Source organism: Gallus gallus, chromosome 9 (genome assembly GCF_016699485.2).
Source record: "Gallus gallus isolate bGalGal1 chromosome 9, bGalGal1.mat.broiler.GRCg7b, whole genome shotgun sequence".
Taxonomy (NCBI): domain Eukaryota; kingdom Metazoa; phylum Chordata; class Aves; order Galliformes; family Phasianidae; genus Gallus; species Gallus gallus.
This window is the reverse complement of record NC_052540.1, coordinates 19794509-19822323: the sequence shown is the minus strand read 5'-3', so window position 1 is coordinate 19822323 and position 27815 is coordinate 19794509. Positions and strand designations below refer to the sequence as shown.

The 27815-nt window shown below is 42.3% G+C and overlaps 1 protein-coding gene across 13 annotated transcripts in view; it reads right to left on the bottom strand.

Annotated features, from left to right (window-relative positions):
- Nucleotides 1-27815, bottom strand: part of MECOM (MDS1 and EVI1 complex locus) — a 322351-nt gene that overhangs the window by 162722 nt on the left and 131814 nt on the right. For all 13 annotated transcript variants that reach the window (XM_040706082.2, XM_025153589.3, XM_040706084.2 and 10 more), the window contains exon 2: nucleotides 5332-5681. In XM_040706082.2, coding sequence (XP_040562016.1) covers nucleotides 5332-5681 — 350 coding nt within the window. The remainder of the gene's footprint in view (nucleotides 1-5331; nucleotides 5682-27815) is intronic.

Genomic DNA, 27815 nt, shown 5'->3' with positions numbered 1-27815 from the left:
GCGTTGTCCCCACTTTCCAACCCTCTACCAATCATATGAAACAACTAAAAGGACAAACAATTCCATTTTGTGGTCAAATATCTTTAATTAGAACTGAAAGTCAGTCTCACCTGCTCATATTCTGCTTTTGAGAATCTGATGGTTGCTCATTTAAGCTATAGTCTCTGTCCTGAGCATGGAGAAAGCTGATGTTAGCAGCTGTATTACCAACTGGGGCATGAAATGCACATCACACTTTGCTCATGTCTCACCCCCAGACACGGTTGCAAGTAACAGAAGAATTCAGACTGGCAATGATAGCAGCAGTGTTAGTAATGCCTCTTTTGCAAGCTACTTTCTAGGGGCTGTATTAAGTACCCTTGTGCATGCTCACCTCAGGTAAGATATATGGTATGAACTCCATCCTATGTGGCACCGAACACTGTGTCCCTAACAGAGATCTTAACACTGCAGCTAAGCACATGCTTAACTCAAACACCTGGGTAATCCCTTTGATGATAAGCCTGTGCCTAAGTGCTTTATTGGATCTCAGCCAGAGTGCTCTATGCCTTGCAAAGCTGAACTCCAAATGGGATAAAACATCACCTAAGTGTTGAAGAGAAGGTAAGGATCTCAGCCCCACCTGGGACTGCCAGAAGTTAATAGTCTGTTGACCTGGGGAGAATACACTGTCTGCAAAACCAACTTGGCCTTATATTGATCAGGAGAGTCATCATAAAGCAAATTATTTCTTTTTAAATTCTAATAAGATAACTCATATTCTTACTCCTAGTTTTGCTTCATTAGTAATTCTGCCAAGGTTCGTGAAGTCCCTATACCTCTGCAATGCATACACAAGGAGGGAACGTAAGCAAGGAATCTGCTTTATATTCCACCACTTTACAACCACCTGGTCAAGTATGGAGTAGCTCTGCACATTAATGTTTCTAAAGACAATTCAAGGAAAAGCTGTGGTTTGGTCTGTAAGTCAGAGCACAGATCCTGAAGCGTCAGACAACCACAGAAAACTGTTTATTTAACAATGGGACACATTCTGTTTCCCAGAGAAATATGTTCAAATGTAATGAAGAATTGGTTTCTTCTACTTTCCCTTTTGGCAAAATACCTAATTAATGGTCCATCCTAGTGTGAGTTCACTGACTACGAGGAATCTCCTTCCCTCCATGCTGACATAGTTTAGTAGGGATATCTGAGCAGGAGTTTTAAGATATGTGCATCTCATGTCCAGTTCCTTAGATGTTGCTTTATATTCTGTTTCATGCCAAGAGACAGGTGCTACTTTCAACATTTTGACACAGGCTTTCCAAAGGGGCACCCAAAAACAGAGGGTAACAGATTCACCAAGAGAGACCCATCAGAAATTCCCTCTGATCTCATTCAGTCCTTGGATGCTGAGAGAAGCAGGAAAATCAAGCTATCATTTCAGGTATCACAACATAGCTTTGGGAGCATACATTTTAGATTCCAGTTCTAAAAACCCACATCCTTACAATTTATAACTTATCACTTATTTTTTCATAAAGATAGATAGTATATTTGGAACCCAAAACCTCCAAATACTCCTACATTCAAATATAAAACCATTTCCAAATCAAAGAGTGCAGAACTGAAACTTAAAATCACAGCTACTCCAGTCCCTGCAGACCAGTGGGAAGCCTTTGCTCCAGATCGATTTTTAGAAGCTGCTCAGCCTTCCCTGAAGAAGTACATCAGAAATGTTTGAGAGGCAAACAAACAGACTCCTAATTTCCATTCAGAAGTAATAGCCTCAAGTCAAGCATCTTCTACTGAATCTACGATGTTTTTCAGTCTCGCTGCCGTGAAAGGAAAATATACTCTACTCTATAAGCATATTATATGGTGCTTTATAAAGCTCTAAAGTATTTTTTACCTCTCTGACATGTTTGATTTATTGAAGTTTATCGCTCTTGTTTCCACCTTCCTAAATAAAGAAGTCAAAGTTGAGGATATAAAGAGCTGCTAAAACGTTGTCCCCGTAAATGAGACTTGTAGAGCTCCTATGGCAATAAGAGACCTGGATTTGAATATTCACCCCACTCTGGAAGACTCTGGTGGGAGATAGGTGCCCGTGCATTGGTAAACTGTGTAAAGGCTCTCTTTGAAATACTCTCTGAGTTGTTTTTCATAGCAGGGCATGAACTATGATGAAATCACTACATTTGCGTGCTTCGCTTTTGTTTAAAAAATTACTGCCATCCCTTAAAAGCTTGTTTTCTTTGTTGATTAAGCAGCAGTCAATTTTCCCTTTTCAAACAACCCCTGAGCAACAGCCACCTGACCCCCTTGGATGCTCGGGCTGCCGGCAAATACTAAAACCACAGTGACAAACTGCAAAAAAGCTTGACCTTTCCCCCTGTCCGGTGACCCCGTGTTCGATTTGTGCTTTAACCAACCAATACCTGATTAGGTAATGCTTTGCTCCAGACCCACAAAATGAGATAAAATTCAAATTTATGGCTTTTCATTTAAACTGGTCCACAGCACTCTAATCATGACCCAAGTACAACGATATCGCAACAAATTCTCTCTGTCCCATGGTGTGTTTTATGGCTGAAGTGTATAAATGGACACAATGGACATTGTTTTCTCAGACTTGCTCTTGACAAACTCTGCAGTGATGCCATAGGGAGCCTTGCTACGGGCAGGATGTAGGCACAGGCGCCATGACATTCTTCAGCTTACTGCAGCAAATTTTTCTACATCTCCTGCCTGGCTGCAAAAGCTAATGGCAGCACTTTCTCCAGCTTCCCCTTCCCTCCTGGCTGCTGCACACTGATCCTGGTACCAATGCAGACAGAGCACAGTCACAAACAACAGAAGTATCCCAAAGCTGGAAATGTCCAGCACCATGACATGTGTTTTGTGTTGCAGGCTTTTTTTGTTTGTAAAGTTGGAAGAGAAAAGAGTAAACCAGCAACATGAAAGCAACAGAAAATAGTTAAAGAGGATGCTCAGTTTTCCTTCAAGAATTATTTTAACATGGTTATGCTATTTTCTTGAATAGGGATTCCTTCAACATGTTTGAAAGTCAAACACCGTTGTATGTTCAGTGTTTCACAGAGAAATGCGTATCAAATGGAAAGGCAGACTTCCCATGCTGACAGTAGGAGTAACGCCCAGTTTTATAAAAGTGCCCATTCAGGCAGAAAAAGGGACACCAGAAAAGTTTACCTTCCCCAAACTGTGCTGAACCACAGATAAATGATACCTTTTCCCATTGCTATCCCATGCTTTCTGTGGCATTCCCTGAGCCCACACACTGTTAAGTTTCTTTTTCATCCCAAGGCACGGATCCAAGGAGATGCTGGTTTCCAGAGCAGCTGATGGTGAGCATCTGGGCTGGGATGTTGGTGAGGTCTTCTGCAGCACTACCACATCCCCCATATCTGTCCTTTAGCCTTGACCTCCCCTGCTCACCACTTCACTCGCTGTGTAGACTCTGGTAACCAGCATTTCTTTGTCTCCCTTCAATTCCAATAAATGTACTTAACCCACTTGTTGGAAAAATATTCTGTGACAGGCTCCCTTGAGCACTGCAGAGTACTTATGGATGAGTGGCCAAATTACAGAGGGAGTTTGACTGTTGATTTTGTGTGATTTTCTTCCAACACTTTTCAGTAGCTTCTCCCCAGCTGTCCCAAACACACAGCACTGTTTGAAAGGCATGAGTCCTGCAGTGTGAAAGGGATTCAAATCTGCCAGATTTATCAAGTTATGCATTTCTTTCTTTCTTTCTTTTTTTTTTTATTCATAAGGCTACAAAGTCCTAAATATCTGAACCATCAAAACTAGTCCTTACTTTTGCAATGTAGTATCAATACCCAAGGGCACGCAAATCAAAATGCAGTCTAAAATTTCAAAGTGTTAAACCTGAAAGAACAGTCATGTTTCAGCACTTTGGTTCCAGTTTCTGTTATCAATACCTGAGCTTAATTGTGGTGTGGTTAAAAGTCAGCTTTTATGGTTTCCTGGTGCCTTGGTCAAAAAATAAAGATTTCTCACCAGCAGTTCCATTTCATCAGGGTCTGTTAACTTGATAGAGTGCTGCAAAGTCTATAATTTCTCCTGACACTATTCTGTCGTATTGTCACTGCTCTCACAAGTGTTTAAACAACTGGATAGGAAGTCTGGAATGAACTCATCGAGGATTTATTGACAGTTAAGAGCTAACCGAATGTTTATTATCCACCATATCAGTGAGGTTCTGCTCCGCAGAGGAACTCCACTTTTCCTGGGAACATGAAACTCCCGTGTACCCAGAGGTCAGCCGCAGCCCTGGGGAGCTACACAAACTCCACACTTCTCCCCTTATCAGAAACCAAAGGAAAAGCACAGATGGCAAGCCGAGACCGTACTTTATTTCCACAGCACATTGTTAGAACTGCAAATAAAACTATGCAAGAGCAGTTCTTACAGTGCATGGTACCATCCTCCAGACTGAGGTCGGGGATGACAGACTCGCCCTACAACCGTCCTCACCACTTTATGTCTACAGCCCCGTAGGCCACCATTTAATGCCAGACATAGGAGAAAATTTCCTTCCCACTGCCATGAAAGAAAAAATCCAATGGGACCACAGCCCTGTGATATAACAGCAGAGAAAACATGTTGTTCCTGAAGGCGGGGAGTGCAAAAGGCAACCGCAGTACTCACTGAAGGAGGCCTTCAGCTCCTGCATGAAAACCAACATTTCTCAGAGCATCTGCAGAAGTAACATGATCCACACCATCCCCATGTGTGCTCGGTTTCTGACACTAGCATCCAAACATACTTTCACTGAATGAATGGCAAAATTCCCATTAACTTAAATGGAAGCAGGATCAAACCCTCTGCTTTCAAAGTCCCCGAGGCTCTGCAAAAGCAACTTAATGTACTAATTGTTGTCACCAGGAAGTGGTGATGCACAACACTGAAAGCAGCACCCAGCATCTTAACAGACAGCACGATGTCACCAACAGACCCCTCACCCCATCACATGGCAGGGCTGCACGTGAGCGAGCTGAAACAGTGCAGAAATGTTCCGATAATACCACGTCTGCCTCTCCTTCCCAGAAAGGGAGGTCACCTGCCAATATCCACCCACACAGATTTCATGCATGAAGAGCAACAATAATTCCTGCTTCTTTTTTTTTTTTTTTCCTTAAATTTACATTCATTTTCATCCAGAAAGCACCGCAAGGCCATGAAACAGTCTCAGTGTACACAAATATTCCCTGGCTACTGCAGGATAGGACTCAAATTCTGCAAATACCTCCGTGTTATAGACATTCAAGAGAACTCAACAGACCAAAGGAATGCAAAGTGTCTTACCTCCCAACCGTAACTGGGATCTTTGAGGTGTGGCCGTTGCTCTCCTACAAAAGGGCCGAACTTTTCTCCTACTTCAATCTTCCTTTTGGTCCATATTCCTAATCCCGCTCCAGGAATGTTGGATTCTCGGAGCTCAAATTCAGAAGGAATGGGAATGTCATCGGGAATGTATATCGTAGCCTTGTAAGGAGAGCTCTCCTTTGGTGTGAAAGCTTCGCTGGAGGTGGTTGGAGAGGATGGCTCCTGGATGCTGACAGATGCTGGGCACTGGGCGTTTGCAGCCTCTCCATCAGCTTCTGGCACATCCTCCAAGGGAAGCTCAGGAAAGCTTTCATAAAGGCATTCATCACCTGAAAAAGAAAGCCAAATGGTAGGATCTGAAATATCCTGACAGGTTTTGCATGTGAAACCCTTTCACAAAATGGAGAGGACAGTTCGGTAGGCGGGCAGCACCCTCATCAATCACTGGTTCCCCTCGCCCTGCCAGGAGCTGAACCTTCTCCCCATTGCAAGCCCAGGGGTTCTCTGTGGCATTTCTCAGTGCTCTTGACATCAAAAGTGGTTTACATCACCAAACACAAAAAAGTGAATTACGTACAGATGTATATACAGGCACACCCTATTGTCCAATCTGGTCCAGATATAGCGCTTTGCATTGCACACACTTTGAAATTGCAATTGAAAGCCAGCATTATATGTTACAATTGAAATCTAAGTGAAGTGAAAAGCAGGAAAGCTTTACTGGTCTTTCAGAGAGACAGCCTGAACCTAGAGTAGACAAAATTAAGTTTGATGGGCTCCAATTAGTCTTTGGAGGAAAGAATCCAGCCTACCACACAACTATTGGCAAGAACTTCAGCTGATGTAAATCAGTGTCTCATCACTGACCTCCATGAAATTCAATGGTCTGAAATAAGTTCCGGATCTAAACTGCACCTTATAGAGAACACAAACCTTCTCCTCTTACAGTTACAGAAGGAACTGGGGTAGATCCAAAATACATTTAAAAGAAACAAACCTTTGTCACTGGCACTGAGCCAGCAAACAAAAAAAAAGGAGGAAAAACTCACTATTTTTGACAGCTCAAACTGTAAGGCTGATTGTAAATTCCTTTTAGCAAAGAAAAAAACCTCAGAGTGACCTCAGCAGGGATTTTAGCTGCATCAGAAATACAGTGTTCAACCCAACAATGTGTGCAAAGGACACAAAATGAGCAATTCCTCATTATTTGCATTAATTCAACTTTATCATCGTCACTGTACTTTTCCTTTGCATCAAAACACATTCTACTTAACTCTAACTAAATAGGATGTGTGAATACTATTCCCCAAGGAACAAAGTTGAGAGATCGGTATCTGAGCATGGGAATATTTGCATAATATGGTGGCCCAGAAATTAGAGCGTTCCGCTGTGCTCGACGACCAGAATGACTCCGTCTCAGTGAAGAAACAGGAAACTTTAAAATGTTCTTTCAATTTCTTGCTCATTTAAGAAACTATCCATGGTAGATTAGCACCGTATGCCTTTTCCACTAAAAACTGGTCATAGCCCATTATCTCTCACATCTTTGTTACATATTATCTCACCGCATTCTATCTGTACTTTCATGCTTCTGGTGCTGCCTAAGACAAACACTGGGACATAACAAATCATTTGAATAGATTGCTCCCATCACATGACTGGTAAACTGGATTCTTCATCTGTGAGCAATTTATTCACAGCCATGAACTGTTTTTCTTTCTTTCATGTGGCACTGGCTATGACCTCATGCATGTCACAGGGAAGTTCAGCTACCCATTCCCTTGGCCTCTGCCTTGCGGGCTCCCCCTGCCCTTTATCGACTGAACCCCATACTGATCAGCTTGCCACTTTTCTAATACTTGGCATTCTGAGAAGCAGAAAATGTTGACTGACCCCACCACTTGGCTGAGATGGACATACAGAGGGATTTTCCATCATTTATGTTTAAGAAATCCTGCTTGTAATAGCTCATCAGCGCCGAGTTTTGGCAAAGGCGCTCAAGGAAGATCATGCAAAAGAACTTGAAGCATCCTTAAGTCCATGCCTGGACTTTCCTGTCCTGCAGCAAAACTCAGCCTGGACTGCAGGGGACAGTAAAGATGTCATGGAAAAGGCAGGGACACAGCTCCACCTGGATGCCACGATTCACTTCACTGCTCCATGCTGAAATGACCAGGTTAGCAGCCATCTCTGTTACACCAGTGTACTGCAGCTGCCCCCAAACTCAGCTCCCCTTGAGCACACAGGAAACTCAGCTCAGCCAGACAGGTGAGCAAGTCCGGTCCATATCTCTCAAGCATCCCCCAGGCTCCCCTATGCTCTCCGCTACCGCAGGCAGCAGCATGACTCCCATTCAGATGTCTTCCCCGAGCTGTTTAGATTGCAACCCTGCATAAAAGAATTCAGCTGGTTTTGAAATGAGAAAAAAAAAAAAAAAAAAAAGGAAAAAAAAAAAAAAACGTGTATACACATGGGCTGCAGGAAGAGAAATCACACAAGGAAAGTGATCTGGCTGATGATAAGCATATGGCTCGTTGGAAGGGGGTGTTTAAAAACTTTAGGCATCTAAATCCTACTGATTTCCCATGACAGCTGGGTGCCTGCACCCAGACTCCTTCAAAAGTCCACCTCGTGCATTCCTTGTTTTCCTGTTCCACCAGGCAGTGCCTCCACCAAAGAACCGAGTGGCTCAGGCAAAACCCGCAGCCACAGCAAACCATGCTCACAACCTGCCCACGAGCCAGCACAAGCTGTGTCTGCAGCCTCCAGGACAGCTTCGCAGATGTTTCTTCTCCCTCGGGGACAGTCCAGTTTAATTTCTCTCTCACAGACCCGAAGGCCTCAGTTATACTTATCTCAGACATTCTGGCTGTGCTCATTTTAGCCATATAGGGTCAAACCTGCAACTGATAAATCGGCACTGGAAGGCTGGCAGGGAGACAAGCCCATTTGTGCTGCTCTATTGTGACTGCTTTCATTTCCAGCAGACACACCCAGTGTCGTAGTCAGAAACAGGCTCAGGTTTGAAAGCCCTGGAAAATGAAATACGCATATATCGGTCCCAAAGCTCTGGGGATGGGGTAGAACAAATTACTGAAGTTACATATTGCCTGAAATAGCAACGTATTCTAATGAAAATATATTTTAAAACCTCAAAATAAACAAGAAGTTGAATTATTGCTGGCCAAGAGAAGGAAGACCATTAAAATACATTTGTAATATCACTGGCGGAAGGAGCTACACTGAAATCAATGTACATGAATGGTGGCTCTGGTCTTCATTTCCAAATTTGTGGCTACCCAGATCAGAGGGACTTCCAGCAAAACAGTGGCATACTGACTGATAGCAAATCCCTGTGAGGTTCAGGTTAGGATCAGGGACAGTGCCTGAAAGCACCATTTTCCCAGAGAACTGCAAAGCATTCACACAGACAACACTGCAGTTTCAAAATTCAAGATGGCTTCTTTAATGTCTACTAATTATCCCTGCTAGAAATGGGATGTAACAAAATCAAGGCCCCTGATAAGGAAGCAGATGAGATTAGGTAATGTGGAAGTTCTGATATTAGCCTCCATAAAATTCTTCACTGATATTTTGCAATAAAAACATGAGCAAGCTTCAAAGGAAACCAGGGAGGAAAGGTTAATTGCTAGCAAAAGACAGGGTGGACACCTGTGTTTGCACTTTTGACACCAGCTGGCACGCCAGCAGGAAGGAGCCCACGTGGCCACGTGCTGGGGATGTGCCTGATGAGCACAGCAGAGCCATGTGCCAAAGCACCACTGCACAAATGGATTCACGCAGTTATAAGAAGTCTCCTAACAATGTCATCTTCCCTTCTTTCCCCAGACTGCCTATTCTGCCTCTCTTCAGGCAACTGATGCCTGGGGAAATACAGCCCCAAACTGCTATTGACACTCTAGCACATGAATTCTCTGCGCTTGGAGTCATGCACGTGGCTGCCATGATAAACTGGACAGCTGATTACTGCATATGAGGAGGTAGGCTGGAAGCACAAGCATCTAGAGAGCCTACTTCAGAGGTGTTTTTAATGCCATCACCTCGTGTGCAGGGTAAAACAAGAGCTGAGGTAAAACGTGGAAGTGGCACTTTCCAACTGAGAAGATGTAGGCATTTTCATGCCCACAGCTTCTCAAAGGTGAGAAAGATGACTCTTAGTCATAAAAAGCAGACATCATACACAGCTTTGTTCAGCAGAAGTCCATCATGTCAGAAGCATAGAACTCCGTAAGGGCTGTTGACTATGCCTTTAATGAAGGTATTAATGAAGGCGACTGGGGAACACATAGGAATCAGATGAAGGAAACCCGTCTCTTGCATAAGCTCAGAGTGGACCTGAATGCACTACTGTGCTCCAAGTCAGATCCCTCAATGAGACCAGAGTGCATTTATATTTGTTTGACCTAACGTTTCTATTCATTGCTGAGGAAATCAGCACGGAGTATTTGCAAGCATATCTGAAAAGGAGGCAGGCATTTCCTCTTGCATACAAATGGGACACCTTTATCTGAATTTCTGTTTGAACAAGTATTAAAGAAAAAAAATGTTACAGGCAGGGGCTGATTGATTACAAAATCTATCTACATCAGTCTAGAACACGAGAGGTCAGGAAAAACAGAAAATAAGAGAAAGAAACCCATTAGATTCAAAAGAAGCATAGAGTAGTTGTGAACTACACGAGAGCCACCTGAGAGTCCTGCACCAAGGAAGCATGGCCAGGGGCCACGTTTCCTGGAGGAGAAGGTTCCTTGGCCTCTGAAACACACCGAGTTTGGGTTACTATCTCCAGGCACAGAAGGGACTCTAGCCAAGAGCTACATTACTTGGACTTTTTATCAGTTAATGTACCTGAAACTGGTTTGTGCCACTCCCTGTTCACAGAACTGTTCTGTGGAGCTAAAAATGATTATTTATTATTATTTGTATTGTAACACAGTGTGGCAGCCCCAAGCAGGACCCCATTGTGAAAAGCATCAGGCAAACCTAATCAAATGAGATTGGATTCTAAGCAGAATGGAGCTAGTAATTCCCAGTTAAGTGAAAAACGTAAAACTAACAGGGGAGAGAAAAACTTTTACAAATACAAAGCTCAGCTGTAAAACGAAAGAGGTTATCAGCAAGTTTAGAGATAAATGCCACACTTTAAGTAGTTGTGAATCATTACTTGAATGACCAAGGAAAAGTATTTTTATAATTATTAGTCTTCAAATACATCAGTATTTTGCATACTTGTATTATTTGACCCAAACCAAAGCATAGGAAAACTGAACACAGTCAAAAGGTCCATCCATGCAAACCAGATGTGGTGCAACTGTGGTCTGCTCGTGGGCCACACAACGGGAAAGAGGGGGTTTGAAGCACAATCTGCCAGATCTGTCATTTGCCCCAAAGGCCGAATTCTGAGCTTTCTAACATGGCTGCTAAATCCAGAGTAATTACTTTAGACTTCCACCAAAGGATAAATGAGATCAGTGTCTATCCTAGCGTTAGCCAAAGTTGGTCAGATTTCTTCAGATTGATGCTAATATATGAAAAATGAGAGGGAAATGTGGCACCCAGATTTCAGCCTTCCCCCCATGCTTCTCTGCTGCAGATTTTGTCCACACTTGCATAGCTGGCCCCATGAAGCCCATAGCCCTTGCACGGCTTCGGCAGGAGAGGGAGTTGTAGGAAAAGCTGCACAGACAAAGAATGGTGAGAAAGGCAGCACGAGACAACACGCCTTTGGGCTGGAGAACACAAGTCACCAAGTGCTCTGCTACAGTCTGATTTATCTGTTTGAAACAGAAAGGGAACTCAGTCAGAGCACTGCTGTGGCACTGCATGAGAAGCATTTGGTGCTTCAGAAGGTTTCTGTCTGCATATCCCTGCAATGTGCATGTTGGTAACAGCAATGTGGATAACTCACAAGCAGCTGTTGTTCAGCATTTCCCAACAAGTGGAGAACTTCCCTTGAATGCAAGCAGCTTTTGCTTCTTACATTTGTGAGGGGAAAAGAAAGAAAAAAATTGCAACAAGAAGCGCATGCTGCCAGCTGAGGTGAGCTCCCTGGGTAGGAGGAACTCTGAGCACAGGGGAGAAAACTGGCTGCAGGAGGGAAGCCACACACTGGAGAGCATCAGGCCTTTGAGGGAAAATAACTGTAGCCCAACAGAGCCAAAATATAGCAACAGCATGGGGAACCGCCTGTGGGCTCTGGAAATCCTCACCATCAGCCCATACAATAACTAGTAGCGTTTGGTGCTCTGTCTAGTGTCATTCTTGTCTAATTAAGTAACACAGTCAAAAGCATCTGATGTGGACCAGACGCTGTCCTTTAATTAGGGTCCAACACTGAGAGACTGTGGGTCAAATTCTACTTTCATTTGCACAGGAGCCACTCTCCTTGATGTCAGGGGAAGTTGCACCTGTGTAACTGGAAAGCAAAATTTGGCTGCTTGTGTTCCTGCGCCCTCTCCATATAAATTACTACATTACACGCAGCAACAAAGAATTATAAATGTTGTCTGGCATCTACTGAATTTATTTACAAGTTAAGCCTAATTTTATTTATAGTTCCAGCACAATCATCTCTGGTAGAAATATTTATGTTATCTGTACTTCTGGTCTGTTAGAGTCTGCAGCAATCATAAACACCGCTGAAAAATTATTCGCAGTTAGCAGGGTTTAAACTACCCATTATATCACTGGCTAGTGCCAATAAACTTTGGTGCTGGTTGATAAAGTTTCCTCAATGGAATAAATATATATTTGCCTTTCAAAATCTTATCTGGGTTACGGGGAGCGGGGGTAGGAGAAGAGGGAGATGCCAGCTGTGGGGGGTGATGTATCGGGGCCAGGTCTGCAGCTAGCAAGGAGCCTGTACAGATCCCTGCCAGCTGGGGAGACAGCCCAATGCATGTTGACACACTAGCTAATGGCTTAAATTTGTATCTTAGTGAAATATTGCAACCGAGCAGAGCCGCAGCAGCTAACATGTATGTGCTAATTCCCTTCATGACTCTGTGTGGATGAGACCCAAGTTAAAAAGAGATATATGCCTTAAAATTTTGAGCCCTCTGTGCTGGTCACTCCCAGGGCAGGAAAATGGATTACAGGAACCAGCTTTTGTTCATTATTTGATTGCCATAATGGGAAACATGACATATATTCTCATAATGATGCGTCACGAGAAGCCAGCATGCTCAGGAGAAAGCTAAGGAGGAGAATGTTAAATAAGAATTAGTGAGATCAGTCACTTCGGTATAGGTTTTTAACTCATGCCAACTTAGCAAATACTAACTAGCATCAAAATTTAGCTAAATTCATCTCAGCTGCAGTAAGGCAGGAAAGGTAACACACTTTAACAGTCCCTGACATGGTGAAAAATGGCTGCTTCAAAAGAGCATCTTAAAATCAAAAACCTTCAGTATTTTAATCGATGTAAATGAAACTTTATCTCACTGTAATAAATTCGGGTAAGTGAACTTCTTTTTACTCATTAGTAGACCTTTACTTTTCAAACTGAAATGTGTCACAGAGCAGCGCTGGAAATCACATGCCTCTCTGACAGAAAGCAGTAATAAAAGATGACTATTCTACCAAATCATAATGAAGACAGATAACAGAGTGAATTATAAAACAAAGGTTATAGATAGAGACTGAGCCTTGTAGAGGTAATGACTTTTAATTGGATTGAGTTTATCATATTTTCTGAGGTACAGCACAGGCAGAAGAAAGGATTAGAATTATTTCCACATTTCATTATTTGGCATAATGAGAAAACAGAGGGAGGTCCACATCCCTGATGTGTTTGGTAAGCCACGGGAGATGTTGAACATGTCAGTATCCGGTAGTGTACGGTCCTGAGACACAAATGCATTCGCTCCGTTAGAATGTGGCAAAGTGTAATCACTTGAGGAAGAAAGAAAGCCAGGTCATGAAGTTTTGTTTCACAAAAGCATTAGGAATAAAAAGGAATTTAACCCCTTCCTGCCAGCAGCCACTACAGTGCCAGCCTACAAGCAGCCGTGCGTTTGCTTTTTGGAAGGTGAACAGTTCTCACTGTAAGCACCATCAGGTTAAAGGGTCATTGGGGAAGGCTCAGCCCTGCCTTCCTCCTCCTTTTCCAGAGGAGAGTGTAGCAGGAAAGACCAGGAATGCATCTGTTTGCATGCTGTACCCCAATGCTTTCATTTGGAGGGCTTTCCTCTAGAAAGCTGGGCTGCTGTAATGCAGGCAGAAGGTGCTATACCAGCAGCCAGACAGCTTTTTAATTATGCAATTACAAGGAGTCTTAATTATATTGGAGTGACACTGTGATACACTGTAGTTAAGTCCTTGAAGCACTAATAGAAATCCTCATAAACAGTACACTAATCAAGAAAAGCATCAAATAATTAATCCTATAATGCTGTCCACTTCGAAGTCTCAAGGTCTGGCAAGACTGCTTTCCAGCATCTGTTCCCGAGGAGATACAAGGCCACCATTTTTCCTGCCAGTGACTTCTCTGCAGCACACACTGCAATTGCACTACCACAAGGTCATGAGGCACCAAGCAACGTACTTAGCTGATTGGAAAATTACGAGCAACTATATCAGAGCAACTCTACTGCACATGACATGAGCAGAGGCATGCTGTAGGGCATCAGGATACATGTTCATCCAACTTGTTGAATGAATAAAGTGATTACATTTTTACAGCAACAAAAAATACCTTTGGGACAGTTTCATTTTGCTGTACAGAAGACCATTTATCCTACAAGGCAGCAGTGTTTTGGATGGGGGTATTCCAAGGCAGAATCAGCAATTTCTGCTTTGTTTCAGCAAAACCTCAGTCCCTGGCTGGCACACATTCTTCTCATTGGTACCCCACCCAACACAACGTGCACATACATTCTCAGAGCTCAGCAATCTTTCCAGTTTATTTATACTATCTACACCAATTCTGCTTTCTCTTTGCCCCAGACACTGCTTGTTCCTCCAAACACTTCCACACTTGTTCCAACTATCCATACTCTTGCAGTGGCACGTTTTATATAAGCAATTATTAATTTTAATATCAGCCAAATATTTATGATCAGTAAAGTACATTTGTGTTTCCCGGCACATTTTGCAAGGTGGATCTGTCCCAGCAAACTGGGATTTATGGGGCATCTTTAAGTCAGTGGGATTTGTGCCAGGGACTTTAATGAAACGATAATTTCAGCAGTGATGCAGATAAGGTTCATTTGTAGGACTGACGGCAGGTATTGCACACATCCAGGCACAGCCCGGAAGGGATGCTTGTCCCAGTATAAGCTGCAAAATCCATGGTAGGAACCTTTGCACGAGGATAGAAGTGAAAGAAATCTGTACTTACTGAATATACTTACAATTCTGTATTGTATATTTCTAGGGTAGCTTATTTTTTTCTAGAAAAAGTGGCATACATGAGACTGATGAGCTGTGAGGACTTGTAGCTGTTATTTTCCTTGGTCTTTGAGAAGGGGGAAATGTGAGGCTTCTTGTGACAAGGCAAACCACCCGCACAGGGAATGCATGCCCGGCGGGATGTGTGCCACCAGCAGCTGTCAAAGTACAGAGCCCTTTCTAGCACACACACATCAAACCCATCTCTAATTCAGCACACTGCTTTGCCACACTTACATTTAATTTACAAGCCCTAAAAAAAATTAACAACAAATTCCTTCTGATCTCCTCTCCACACTATTTTCCCAAGTGCAGATTTCACAAGGGGGAAGGAGGGAAGAAGAGAAGAAGAAGAACCCTCTCCTGTTCCATCCCACCCCATCGCTGCTGGCTCCACAACACAAAGTTAACTTGGACTGAGCCTCACTTTCTCTCCACTCTCATTTCTTTCTCTTTCTCAGAATTGTCTCATTTCCATTTTCTTACAAAAAAAGCCAAAATTACAGAAAAGGAAAATACTCAGAGAGGTTTAAAAAAAAATCCAAACCAAAAACATTAAAACTTTGAAGCTTTCGGAGACTTGTTAGAAAAAATAAGTGTTCACAGAAATTAGGAAAATCCAGGATGTTGTCACCTCTTTCCTATAAAATTGTTTCTTGTGTAATTTAGAAAGTCCTCAGGAGTGTTTATCTGGCCATATTTTTAGCTAGCACATCTATGAATTGTAACTCCTCTGCGGTCTGACTGCTTTGAGCCTTTCAACACTATCTCAGCTGGCCCAAGAGTTTTCCATTCTCACCTCTGCCTTATTGGTGGTCCACAGCAGACACCGTTAGGTGCCTGTTCCCTCTTCAACACGTCTTTGCAATCTCAGCCAAAAAATACCCTTTGCTACTCTCTGCATGTGGACGTAGTCACACCTCCCACTTCACTCAGCCCTTTTCTGCCTTCCATCCCATCAGAGCCTTTCCTTGTGTGGTGGCTCTGCTGCTACACTCACTGTTACTTTCACAAAAATATCTAATAGCAAATTCCCTCCTTCCCTCTTGGGTTCCCATTTCTTTCCTGGGATCATATTACTTCATTTGCCTCCGATGAGCCCCATGGTGAATAGCTCATCCCGCTCTGCTGCTTTGAAGTTGCAAAGCAGAGCAGCATGGAAATGCCAAGTGTTCCCGTAGCACCAGTCCCTGCTGGAAGACGGAGGAGTGGCCATCCTCATTCTGATCACTTCCCCCCTCTGAAATCAACTGTGACACCAGTGTGAAACCAGAATGAGCCCCCCGCTGTGAAACAGTTAACATCAGTTAGATCTATTTTGACTCTGAAAAAAAAAGAATGAGAGTAGGACTACAGTTTATTTTACATGGCTTCCTGGTCAAAGCCTCAAACATTTTGTAGATATTTATTGATATATAAACTGTAAAGAAAGTTAACTGCTAATGTAATTTATTCCACTCTTTGTTCCATACACCTTGTATCGCTTTCGACAAAGCTGTTGATCTTGGAGAAGCAGAGGGGTCCTGGTGAGCTGCTAGCAGAGAGCAATAAATCAGCACTCCGAAAGCTTCTGGTTCATCCCAATGACTTGGAAGCAATTTTGAAAATAAGCCTCCCCCCCAAACTGGCAATCTTCACGAGTTCTATTGTTTTCTTGTGCAGGCTGATATATGACAGCTTAAATAAATACATAGCACTTAATGGACCAAACTCAGCCTTAGTGTAACTGGATGCCATGCCATTAGAGACCTTAGCCCAGACACTGCTCTCCATCCCAAAGGATTGTAGAGGACCCTATAAGCTCAAACTAACAAAAAGTTATTATATACTTCAATTCGACTTATTATTGCACTAGAGACTAATCTTTTGTAATACACTGTACTTAAGTACATATCTATTTATATTTACAGACATGGATTTAAGTATTGTTAATGATCAGCATTTATATATACAAAATATTTATGTAGAATGTTAGATATAAACACAGAGACACATTCTAAGTCATGGAAGTGACGGAATCTTTGAGCAAAAATAGCTTGAACAATTTTGTGCTTTTTGTGAATTTTCCTAACATAGCTCATGAATCACTTCAATTGATTTTGTCTGAGATTATCTTCCAAAATAAAGCCAAAGATGCTCAGAAACCTTCAAGCTAAAACATTACAGTTAGCAATGCCATGAATTATCATAAAGGAGATGTGTTTTTCATGACCGCACATATCAAAGCTGGTATTGGGAACACAGAGAGAAGGACAGGAGTAGCGTGGGCTGCACTTGCTCAAGCAGTAACAATGCAATTTCTGCTCACGGAAGAGATTTTCCAAGTGAGGAAGTGGAAGCAACAAATCATGCCTTAAACTTTCCCTTTAAGCTCATTAGAAGATGAAGTCAAGTAACAGCGGCTCTTCCTGGAGCACTTCTCAAAGCAGATGTCAAACTACGATTCAGCTGACCTCCTCCACTCCCCTGAACCTCAACCCAGCAACTTGGGTAAGGCCACGCATAACCCCAAGCACACCAAGAGAGAAAAACTTCAAGCATTATGGTGACGATGTGCTGAAAGAGCACTTGGTGCACATCTAAGCCATGGACTTCCATCTCACCCACAGGCAAACTGCAGCCCTGGTGGTGAACATGGTTGACCCACTGGTCCAGACCAAATTAGGGGTGCATTTGGAAAATCCACCACTTGTCTGGGCTTGGCATCCCTTTCTGCTTCCCACAAAGCTGCAGTGCGGCTGCACCGCAAAGCCTCAGCTTGTGGTTCACACACAGACCACAGCTCACATGGGAAAAGCTGAAGGTCAGGGAGTGTTCAGGGAGCTCTGAAATGAAGGACGAAGTCTGGTGAGCTGATCCTCTCCAGGATCATTGGAAGCACATGCTGGTCTCAAGGGAGAGCAAATCATAGCCTGAAGCTTGAGTAATGCTTCTCAAAATCAAAGGAATAATAATAATAACAAAATAAAATAATAATAATTTAAAAACCCTCAAGTGCACAGCCAGAAAGAGGCTTTTGTCTATCAGAAAACTCTGCAGAAAGCCAAAAACACTTCCCAGTTCTCCAACTGGTCTAGAAGGGGAATCTGTCCCCAGGACTTCATTCCAGGGTTCCTCTTGTACCTTCCCACCAGAGGCCAACCCCAGCACCCATACATGAACAGTGAATTTTGCACAAGAAATAATGCAGAATGAGCCCAGCGTTGGCTTTGTCCAGTTATTTTAGCCAGATGGCATAGACCAAATAAATATCATTTGTTGTGTAAAGAGCAAATCCAAGCATCTTCTTTGAACGGGAGCATTTGGTACTTGACACATCTACGGATGTTTTAAATCATGAGGGCAACGATTCCATTTTGATTTTAATGTGTTTGTGTGTGAAGTTCTTTGTCATTCCAGCCCACCTGTCTTAGAGCGCAGAAATCGAAAACAGGAGTAACTCTCGAATTTCACCTCAATTTAATCCATCACAGAAAGCACACTGTTTTTGCACTGTATAAAAAAAAAGCACCAGGACATTTAAACAAAGTGACACAGATCATCAGCAGATCAACTGAAAATGACAGCTCAATCAAACAAATGTATGTTGAGAATTTCCACAGGGCAGCTCTAGCTGCAGCCAAACCAAATTTGTTTAGTATACATAAGTTAGCTGCTTAGAAACATTCAGTATGCTGCTAGCCAGATGATGACTTTCCCAGATAAACATCTATTTAACCAAATATCCCCATCCATGAAAGTGCTAGCAGAGGTTTGATGTATTCTTCCAGACTCAAAAAATATGACTTCGCACCAGTGGCAGGCCGGTACCGACCCACCCATGTGGCACCTACGTAAAAATAACTAAACACTCCTGTAAAAAAATGTTATAACCACCAAAAGGTAGGCAAAGCTCCATAACCCTGATGGAGAGCTTCTGGCAGCCAATAAATTCACAAAGTGGCGTTAAGGTGAAATACAAATTATGAACTTGGGAAGCACCGGAGAAAACTGTGCATCCTGTGCCGTATATCAAAGACATGGAGAGGAGGGGATTTGTTTGATTCTTCTTCTAAAGCAGGGTATTCCTGTGGAAATCAATGACAAATCTCGGTCTGACTCCAGAGGTGCCCCATAAAGCTTTCGCTGAGGAAATATATTTCTAAGAGCTCTCCTTCGTGATTCTGCCCTGATTTAGAGGTGATTTTCTGTGGTGACATTTATTAACAGTAGAAGTCATAAAAATAATCTTGGTTTCAAAGATTAGTGAGTCGTTTGACAAATTTAGTTTAGAAGTAATTAAAATATACCTGAATTTTCAGTCAAAAACTGATTTTTGAGTAAAAAAGACCTTAGTTCCGACAGTGGCATCATTCCTGCTCTATGAAAAATCAAGCAGAATCATCAGACTTGAGCCAAAGTAGAAGAGCACAGTCCTACATGCTGAAATCAGTGAGAAAACACCCATTTGGTACATTAAAAAAAAAAGATGAGTTATATTCAGAGTAGTAATACCTCAAAGGTCTTGGGGAACTGGAACAGCAGCAAGCTGTCCATTTTCCTCTGCATACACATGTATGCATCTGTACTACTCTAAGCTGGATTAATGACTAGGAATGACTGGCTAATAGCTCTTGAAATATAAATTAGAATTTTAGCTAGTCATTTTTTCTCTTTTTTTTTTTTTTAATTCTGATTTCATAAAATAAATGTATTCAAAAAAATAAATACATACCCACTCTTCAGAGTTCTGTCAAACAAAAGAGTGCCTATAAAGAATGTTTTCTGATGGACATCTGCTTACTATTTAATATCCACAAAGAGAATATTTACAAAAAAAAATAAACAAGTACAACAAATTAAGAGGGCTGCAATGCTCGCTCATCCCGAGGTGCAGTGTTTACACAGCAATCAGTGCAATGTGTGACTGTGATGGAGAGAATAAATGCTGAGTGATTCATCGGATCCTATTTTCCAGGTAAAAAAATACTACAAAGGTGGGCTATGAGAACGTGACCACCATAGATAACATACCTAACCCCAAACCAGTGGCACTGCACCAGCAGGAGGAGAGAGATGTACTTTTCTAGCCTCTCATTGCAGAACAGGAGCATGCCTGGCTGTGTTTACACACAGAAATCCCATTTCCCTCTTCTCACCACTAGCAACAGAGACCCACAGACCCTAAGAAATGAGCAAAATGAGAAGGTTGGGCCCCAAAGTGCAAAAGTCTGAAAGACAAAGAGGAGTAAAAGACCATAACTTTGCCGTAGACGAGAAGTCATGCTGTTGAATACTGTTGAATGTCTTTAAAAAGCTGACATTTGGGGGAAATTTAACACATGGGTTTTGAGTGCTTAATAGCACTGAGTACTGTCAGTATTATCTGCATTGTTGCTGTTATTCTTTTTTTTTTTTTTAAGTATCCGTTTGCTGCCAGGTCACCAGCAGAGCTATAGTTGGCATGCAACAAAAAGAAGAAAAACACTGAGATGATAACAATCATACTTCGAAACCCACACCAGAGCTGGTCCCGAGTGGCAAAATTGGGATATAGATGGAAATCATTTTTTGCTGGAATTTGCAAGCTGATACACTGCTGGGGAAGAAAAACAAGTGAAAGTATTGACAAGCAAATGGCACAATGTAAAGCCTCAGTGTGGCACGAGCCTGTACCACAGCCCCCAGATCTGATAGCTTTCTGCTGGATGTTGGCTTTTGAAAGCTGCATTTCTGCCAGTGCAAAAGAGCCACCTGATGATACAGAGAGGACAGCGCAACACTCAAAGCTCGTATTATTTTCAATGATGCATGGTTATTTTTTTCATTTCCCCTTTCACTTTTCCCCCTGAAAATAACACACAGAAAAACAAGCTAAAGATGCACATCAGGGAAATTTAAGCAAGGTGCAATTTTGCAGATTGAGTAGAGAAAGAGAAGAATACAGAAGAAGAGAGAAGAAGAGATAGCAGCTGCAAAATAAATAGGAAAAGGAGCTTAGGGAAATTAACCAGGACTACCCAGGTGAAAAAGAAGAAAGAAGACTGAAGAAAAAAAAGAAAAGAAAAAAAAAGAAAAAAAAAAAAAGAGCAACAGAAAAAGAATTCAGTAAGTGGGTTTTTTTTTTTATTTGAGCAGCGTGACCGCCACAGTATGTCTGTTTTCAAATTGTATGCAAACCACCTCAAATGCTGTCCAAGCAAATCCTGAGGATTACAGTCCTCTTTCTCTCTAATCCCAGCCTACAAGCTGTATATAAAATATGATTCCTGACTGCTTAAGCTGCAGTGTGAATTTTGTTGGCAAACTTATTGAGGAGATGTAGACCATTGCTGGCAGCTGATTTCAGTTATTTCCAGGAAATGAGTGATCAGACTGTAAAATCTTCATGCTCATTGATGAGTGGTTCATCAGCTAAGAAATCCTGCCTTAGCCGTGCGAACAGAGTGATTTTGTGCTTAATGAGTTAAACACACCAGTGCGAGGAACCAAACAGGGCGCGTAACCGGCCCAGATTCCTGGCCCTGCTGTTCACGGACATAACCATACTGAGAGATATACACAGAAACTCTTTCTTTCATTTTCAGCCTCAAACGCCCTTCAGGACAGAAAGTCAGAAATCCAGGCAGTTACTTGAACACCAGACGACCAAATAGCTTTCAATTTCTTTCAGGTTTGTATTTTTTCTACGTACGGCACTAATTTAATCTAGTCCAAAGTTGATCTGAATGAGATCACAGTGAGTGTTAATGAGCTTAATATGAATAAAAAGTGATTGTAGAAGCTGAAAACACTAAGTGTGAATCTAGAAACCGCCTTGTAACCATGACCAATATTCAGCGATCTGCAGAAATCAAAGCACAGGATGCACTATGGTTTCCACTGCATTCCTCAGGCTCAGCGATCTGCCAATATTTTGCACGTAAGCATGTGGACCTTCAAAAGAGCCGAGTTTGTCCCAAGAAAGTACAAAACAATCACTACAAAGGAAAGTAATGAAAAATTCTCCTCCTGAACAAACATACCGTAAAAATGAAGTGTAAATCATAAAACCCAAATGAAAACAACTACTCCTCCCCCAAAATTGCCCAAATAATGGGATGAGGAAGTTTTCGCTGATTAGATTAAATACTCTGAAGCACTTTCAATCTCCAATAACAAATGCTTTACACCCATGCAGCGTATGAGCACAGAGAACAATCCATGGAGCAGAGCAATGAGTGGTACATAGGGGCAAAGCAAAGCCTCATCCAGAGTCCTGGGGTGAAGGCATTGCCTCCACCCCAAAACACACAGTCGGCTTCTCAGTAGTGACTCTGCTCACAGAGGTTCATCACTAAGGACAACAGAAGAATAGAAGGCCAAGAAATGTTTCTGAAAACAACAGTTCTTAGAAGCAAACTTTTCACACTAAAGGCTGAGCACCACCATGCACACAACCACAGCACCGAACTCCTACATGAAGCACCTCCCCAAGACTATTTCCCTAGCTCAGCAGAGAATATAGCAAAGTAGGTTGGACTCTGTTGAAATAACACAACTTTGAGGAAAGGAATTCCTTGAGACAAAGGGTCTCCATGTTTATTCTATCCTTCTGAACGTGAAAAATCTCAACATAACGGGGCCTTAGTCTCCTATCCCTCTGCCATATTCAACATAAAATGAGTACATGAGAAGTCTGACAGTGACAGAAAGGGAGAGTTTAAAATGAGGTTGTTTAGTGTCTTTTGCCTTAAGGTATTTTCATCCTGTATGGTGTTCCCTTTTCAGCATATGAAAATCCCCAGCATAGGCAGATTCTTCCAATCCACAGCAAAAGGCAAACTCAGCTGCAGCACCAAGCAGCTCCTGGCAGCCATCGTATATCCACCAAAGGTATTTCCTTTGGTGCTTTCTAGCCTATCCTTGTATTCATTTATCAATCACCAGCTGCTCAGTTAGAGACAGTTAGAGACAGCAACTCAGGAACGGAGATAACATCCCAGCCACCACAACAGAGAAAACAAAGTTGTGGCAAGAGCAAACAATTAATCCATAAAACAGGCGAGAAGTGGAAGCAGCATTTCACTTCAAGCAGGTTAACGTGACTTCCTCCACGCTGCGCAGAGATCGTGCTGGGACAGGCTGCTCTCAGGAAGCAATTACAGGGAAGCAGCAGTGCAGAGATAGACCTGCTGCTCAGTCCTTCCATATGTCACTGCTGAGAAAGGAGCTGCTCCTCTGATTCACAGCTCCACCTTTAAGTGTCTCCACAAAATATCCCTAAACTTTATCTGCCATCAGCACAGGATCCAAAATTGCACAAAACACCGTGAAGCATTTTACACACTAGCCTGCAATACGCCAATTGCATTCTGATTTCTCCAATATTAACACAAACTACTGATTGATGACATGAAGCAAGATGTTACTTGTAGTTTCTGTTGTACTACCATACAATTCTTACATGTGCCATGGATGCAGGTGACACACAGGGTGGGAAGATGGAAGGTGACAAACAATGTGATGGTATCATCCCAAAGATTTGAACCATTTTTGTTTGACCTTTGTGGAAATATCTCTGGAAAATTTACCACTGCTGAAGACATATCCAGCTGAAAGATTTCTGAGTTCTGCATACAGATGGATTCCATCACATATTTGTGTATGCATGGTGAGTAGGGGAACCTTTTCAAAGTTGTTTTTTTTTTGTTTGTTTGTTTTGTTTGTTTGTTTGTTTTGGTAGGAATTTGATTTTACTGATCTAAAAAAAAAAAAAAAGTATTTTTTCATTTAAAGTTTTTATTATTTTCCCTTTCTTAAAGTTTCCAAAGATTTATTTTTCTTTCATATCAGAATGAAAATATGTTCTGAAACATGATAGGCTTCTGTAGAATATAAGTAACGTCTTACAGGCAGCAGCTGCCGTGACCGCATTTACTCAAGTCAAACTAAGTATACCCCAAAGAGTTAAGAATTCATTTCAGCTAAAACATGTATTACTACTACTTTACTTGTTGCAAGGATGATGAAAAATGTGAATCTGTAGAAGGTGCACAAGGCTGTTTGTAAAGAACAGGAGAAACTGTTTTAATTTACTGGCATATTCCCACATCTCTTTTCCCCCCTCTCAGGAAGAAAAGCATCTGTGCGTGCCTGCACCTCTCGGCAGGCAGATCCAAGTGGTGCCTACTAATGGATGTTGAGGTTAACACCCAGCAATTCAAAGCTTCTCATTAATTACTGCTAATTGTCATGGCAATCTCCCTTCTCCTGTTTTACATCACGAGCAAATGATTTTTCATTGCAGAATAGGTAAGCTAAGAGATGCTTGGGAAAATATAATTAGTTTCACTAATTAGCATGATCCAATTTGAATATTTCTATTTACTTCTGTCATTATTATTATTTTTTTTAATCACCGAATTGGAACTCAATTCCACATTCTGAAAACTCAGTCCATAAATTAAAATAACCAGCACTGCATCCCTGCTTCCGCACAGAAAAGGCTCTGATAGCTGAACATCCCCCAGGCAAGGCTGGCCGAATCAAGGCCCCCTCCCAGGAGGGGTGAACTGAGAGGACACTGTGCCATCAGAAACCCCACAGCCTAAAGAAGTCACTTACTTGGACTAATAACCCCTCTTTAGATATTTTAATGCCATAATTGCAACTACTCCCTCTGCCTTTCATCATCAATTAGGTCGATTTGCATTTGGCCTCCCTCTCCCACAGTCACACCACTGCATTTCCTTTGGCACACCCAACTCCAGGTTCAGGACAAGGTCTCCTTCACAGCAGTACATAGCAACATTACAGGGAGGGCAGGGGACTTGTGCAGCATTGTCCTAGAGCTGCCAGAGCTGGGTTCACCTTAACTCTAAGCTGCTGAAGGGCTCCCTCAAACCCTCAAAGAGCATAAGCCTATTTAAACCTGCAAGTGTAAATACAGTAACTGAATAGTTTTAACTTTTCACACCGTTCTAAGAGAATATTGAATCCTCCACAGTTTCATTATGAGTCCTGATGGGAAAAATGAATGAAATATTCTTCCATATATTTAGCATGCCAAGGTAGAGGCTTGGTTTTCTTAAAGCCTTGGATCCAGCTGAAAAATGCCATCAGTGAAACACCGACTCCTGTTCCTATGACAGCTGTGAACCAAGCAATACAGAGTGGTTTCTCAAGTACAAACAGAAACACATCCATTTATCCAACAGCCCAGAGACCGCTGAGGCTGATGGACAGCTGGAGGAAGTCAAACACACTGGTGTGCACCATGGAAGTGTCACAGGCCCATGGTGTCAGACAAGCAGGAGCTGGATGAATAAACACAGGTAACAATTAATTCAATGCATTTGTGTTTCCTATAATAGCCTGAGTACATTACAATTTTCCTGTACTTGTCCCTATTCAAGTACACTTCTGGATATTTATAAAGCGATGACTGGCTGGGTACATTTGAGATTGTAGATGTTTTGTTCAGCAGCAAGCAAAACAAGCCCCATGGCATTGCTTCGACCCACAACCCGATAAGCTCTGAATGTTTCCAGCACAAGCTCATGCAGATATGAGATTAATGCTCACCTTCTGCTGTAACTTTTACCATCAAAATAGTAAATTCCATTAATAGTGGAAAAGACTATTCATGGTGCTTTCTTGACAGTACTTGTTCACCTCAGCACTTGTTACAGTAAAACAGAGCATCCATGCTGCTCACGCTTGGCACACATCCACTATTCAGACCCTGCTGCAGCTAGAGGCTGGAACAGGTCTGGGGCAGTAAAATCCAGCAACTAATTGTAAAACACAAATGTCTTCCTGATGTACTGAGGCTTTCTAGGAGGCCACTGCTGCGACGGAGCTGCAGCCCAGCCCCAGGAAGGCTCCAGGCCCAGCTATTGTAGGGAGCGCCATCTCCTCTGTGGCCTGAAAGGCTTCTGAGCAGGACACAATGTGAAACGTGACCTGTGAGCTTTCTCCATCGACAAACCCAACCTGGCTCCCTCACAGAGCTGCCTTTCTTTTCCCAAGACCTACTACAAACTTGGAGTCTCCTTGAATGTATTAGAAAACCTTCCCTCAGAGAGGAACCGGACATTGTAAACGAAGCACAGCTTAGAAGCCCCCTTGTACCAGAAAATATCCTACAGATTCCAGAGGCATTTAATGTTGGGCTTATTTACCTGTCATGCTAGTTCTCACCCTATGATTCATTTATTTTTAATGCTTTCAGCATTTTTTACTGATACTTTTCAAGGTGTTAGGGTGAACCCTCTGTAGCACTTTCAGATTTGCTTGCAGAACTAATACACTGCAGCAGCATACAGAGAATATTGTTCAGATGCTTTCAAGAAAAATAATAATTAAAAAAAAACAAAACCTGCTTTCCCACATTACCTACACACGTACGCTCACATCTACAGGACTAATAACTCCAAGAAACCTAATGAGCATGGTGGGAGGGCAAATTTAGGACTGGGTCAGCTCAAGGGGAACTTGTACAAGCAGACTGAACAGGGAAACCACGAAGTCCCAAGTGGCCTTCAAAGTCAGCAAGGATGGAGGTCCTCCACCTCACTGGGCTCCAGTGTTTACTCATCCCATGAGATGATTCTTCCTTACACCATGCTGCAATACTCCAGCACCAGGAATCTCCCTGGGGAGCAGGCGTGAAGTGTGCTAGCCTGTCTCTGCCAGGGCTGCCACCACACCTTCTTGTCGCTCTTTTGATACTATATTCAGTACTAATGGCAAAAAATCCTTCTAAACGTGGAAAAGATGATTCAGTATTGAACATCTGCACATTCTTAATTGCCTGAGCTGCCCCCTCCATCAAAAATATTCATTATTTGCTTCATTTCCTAAATAACGGGCAAAAGTCACCGCAGCATTTCCTAATAATGTATGCCCACAACTCTATTTTCCCCATCTGCTATGCTTGCCTAAGACTGGTCATTTGTTACCTGCTAGTTCCAATTGATTTCCTTTTGCCTCTGCTTTCTTTCACCACGAGTGCAGAGAGCAAACAGCACGATTTATACCAGCCATCTAGTACCAATCATTAGATAACAAGGCCCTTTACTGAAAGCATTTAGAGTAAAACAATACTTTAAGTTTACCTTTGCTTCCATTTCCTTCTTTATTACTTTAGGTTCAAAATAAGGCCAAAGAAGTTCTGCTCCTATGGACGATGAGATACTCACCCAATATAAATCCTTCACATCCCATACGAAATGAAGTGCTCAGCTTCTAAAGCAGTCGGTCAAAGTTCTTTTTGAGATTGGTTCAATGAAATCCTCAATCCCTGCTTCTCCTGTACCCATTTTCTACCTATAGGCCTTGATGCAGGTGAAGAACCAAGCCGCTGGGAAAATGGAGAGAGTGAGGGATGGGGAATTTCTAATGACGCCCCTCCTCAGCTTTCCCACATCAGACCTATTAGGAAGCAAATGAAGTTACTTTGTGCTGAATCTGCTTTACTTCCTGCAGGTATTCTCTCTGCAGTACAGACACATTTCTACTGCACAGAGTACAGAGCTGGATTTTTAGCAACTGAATAGGAGAACTAACTCAAAGGAAAAAAAAATGAAAAATCAGCAAGAAACTCCAAAATACAAACCTGCCAGGTGTGCTCTATTTGGTCACTCCATTCTTCACAGGGAAGTGAAGCTCCATGACAAAGTGCTGCCTTATTGCAACAGCCTTTCTAATAACTACTGTGTATATATATATGCATATTAATATCCAGCCTTCGTAACAGCCAGAGTTTCTCAGCAGAACAATATCTACACTTTTGTAAGAGATTCTTTATGCTCTGGTAAAATTTTAGTAATGTTTTTCCCAGTCACTGCTGTCCTACATACATGCAATTTGGTGTCAAGGTTAGCTTCCATTCAGACACCACCCGGAGCTTCCCACGAGCAGTGAGTGACACAAGTGGCCATGCTAATGTGGCCTTCATGTGCTTAAACGTGAGCACTCTGTAGGCAGGCCTGAAACTGCTGAAACAACAAATCCCAGAAAATTGGAGCCTTTTAGGTCCAGGCTGCCAAACAGAGCAGTTCCCACTGTGACACCAAATGAGTAGACAG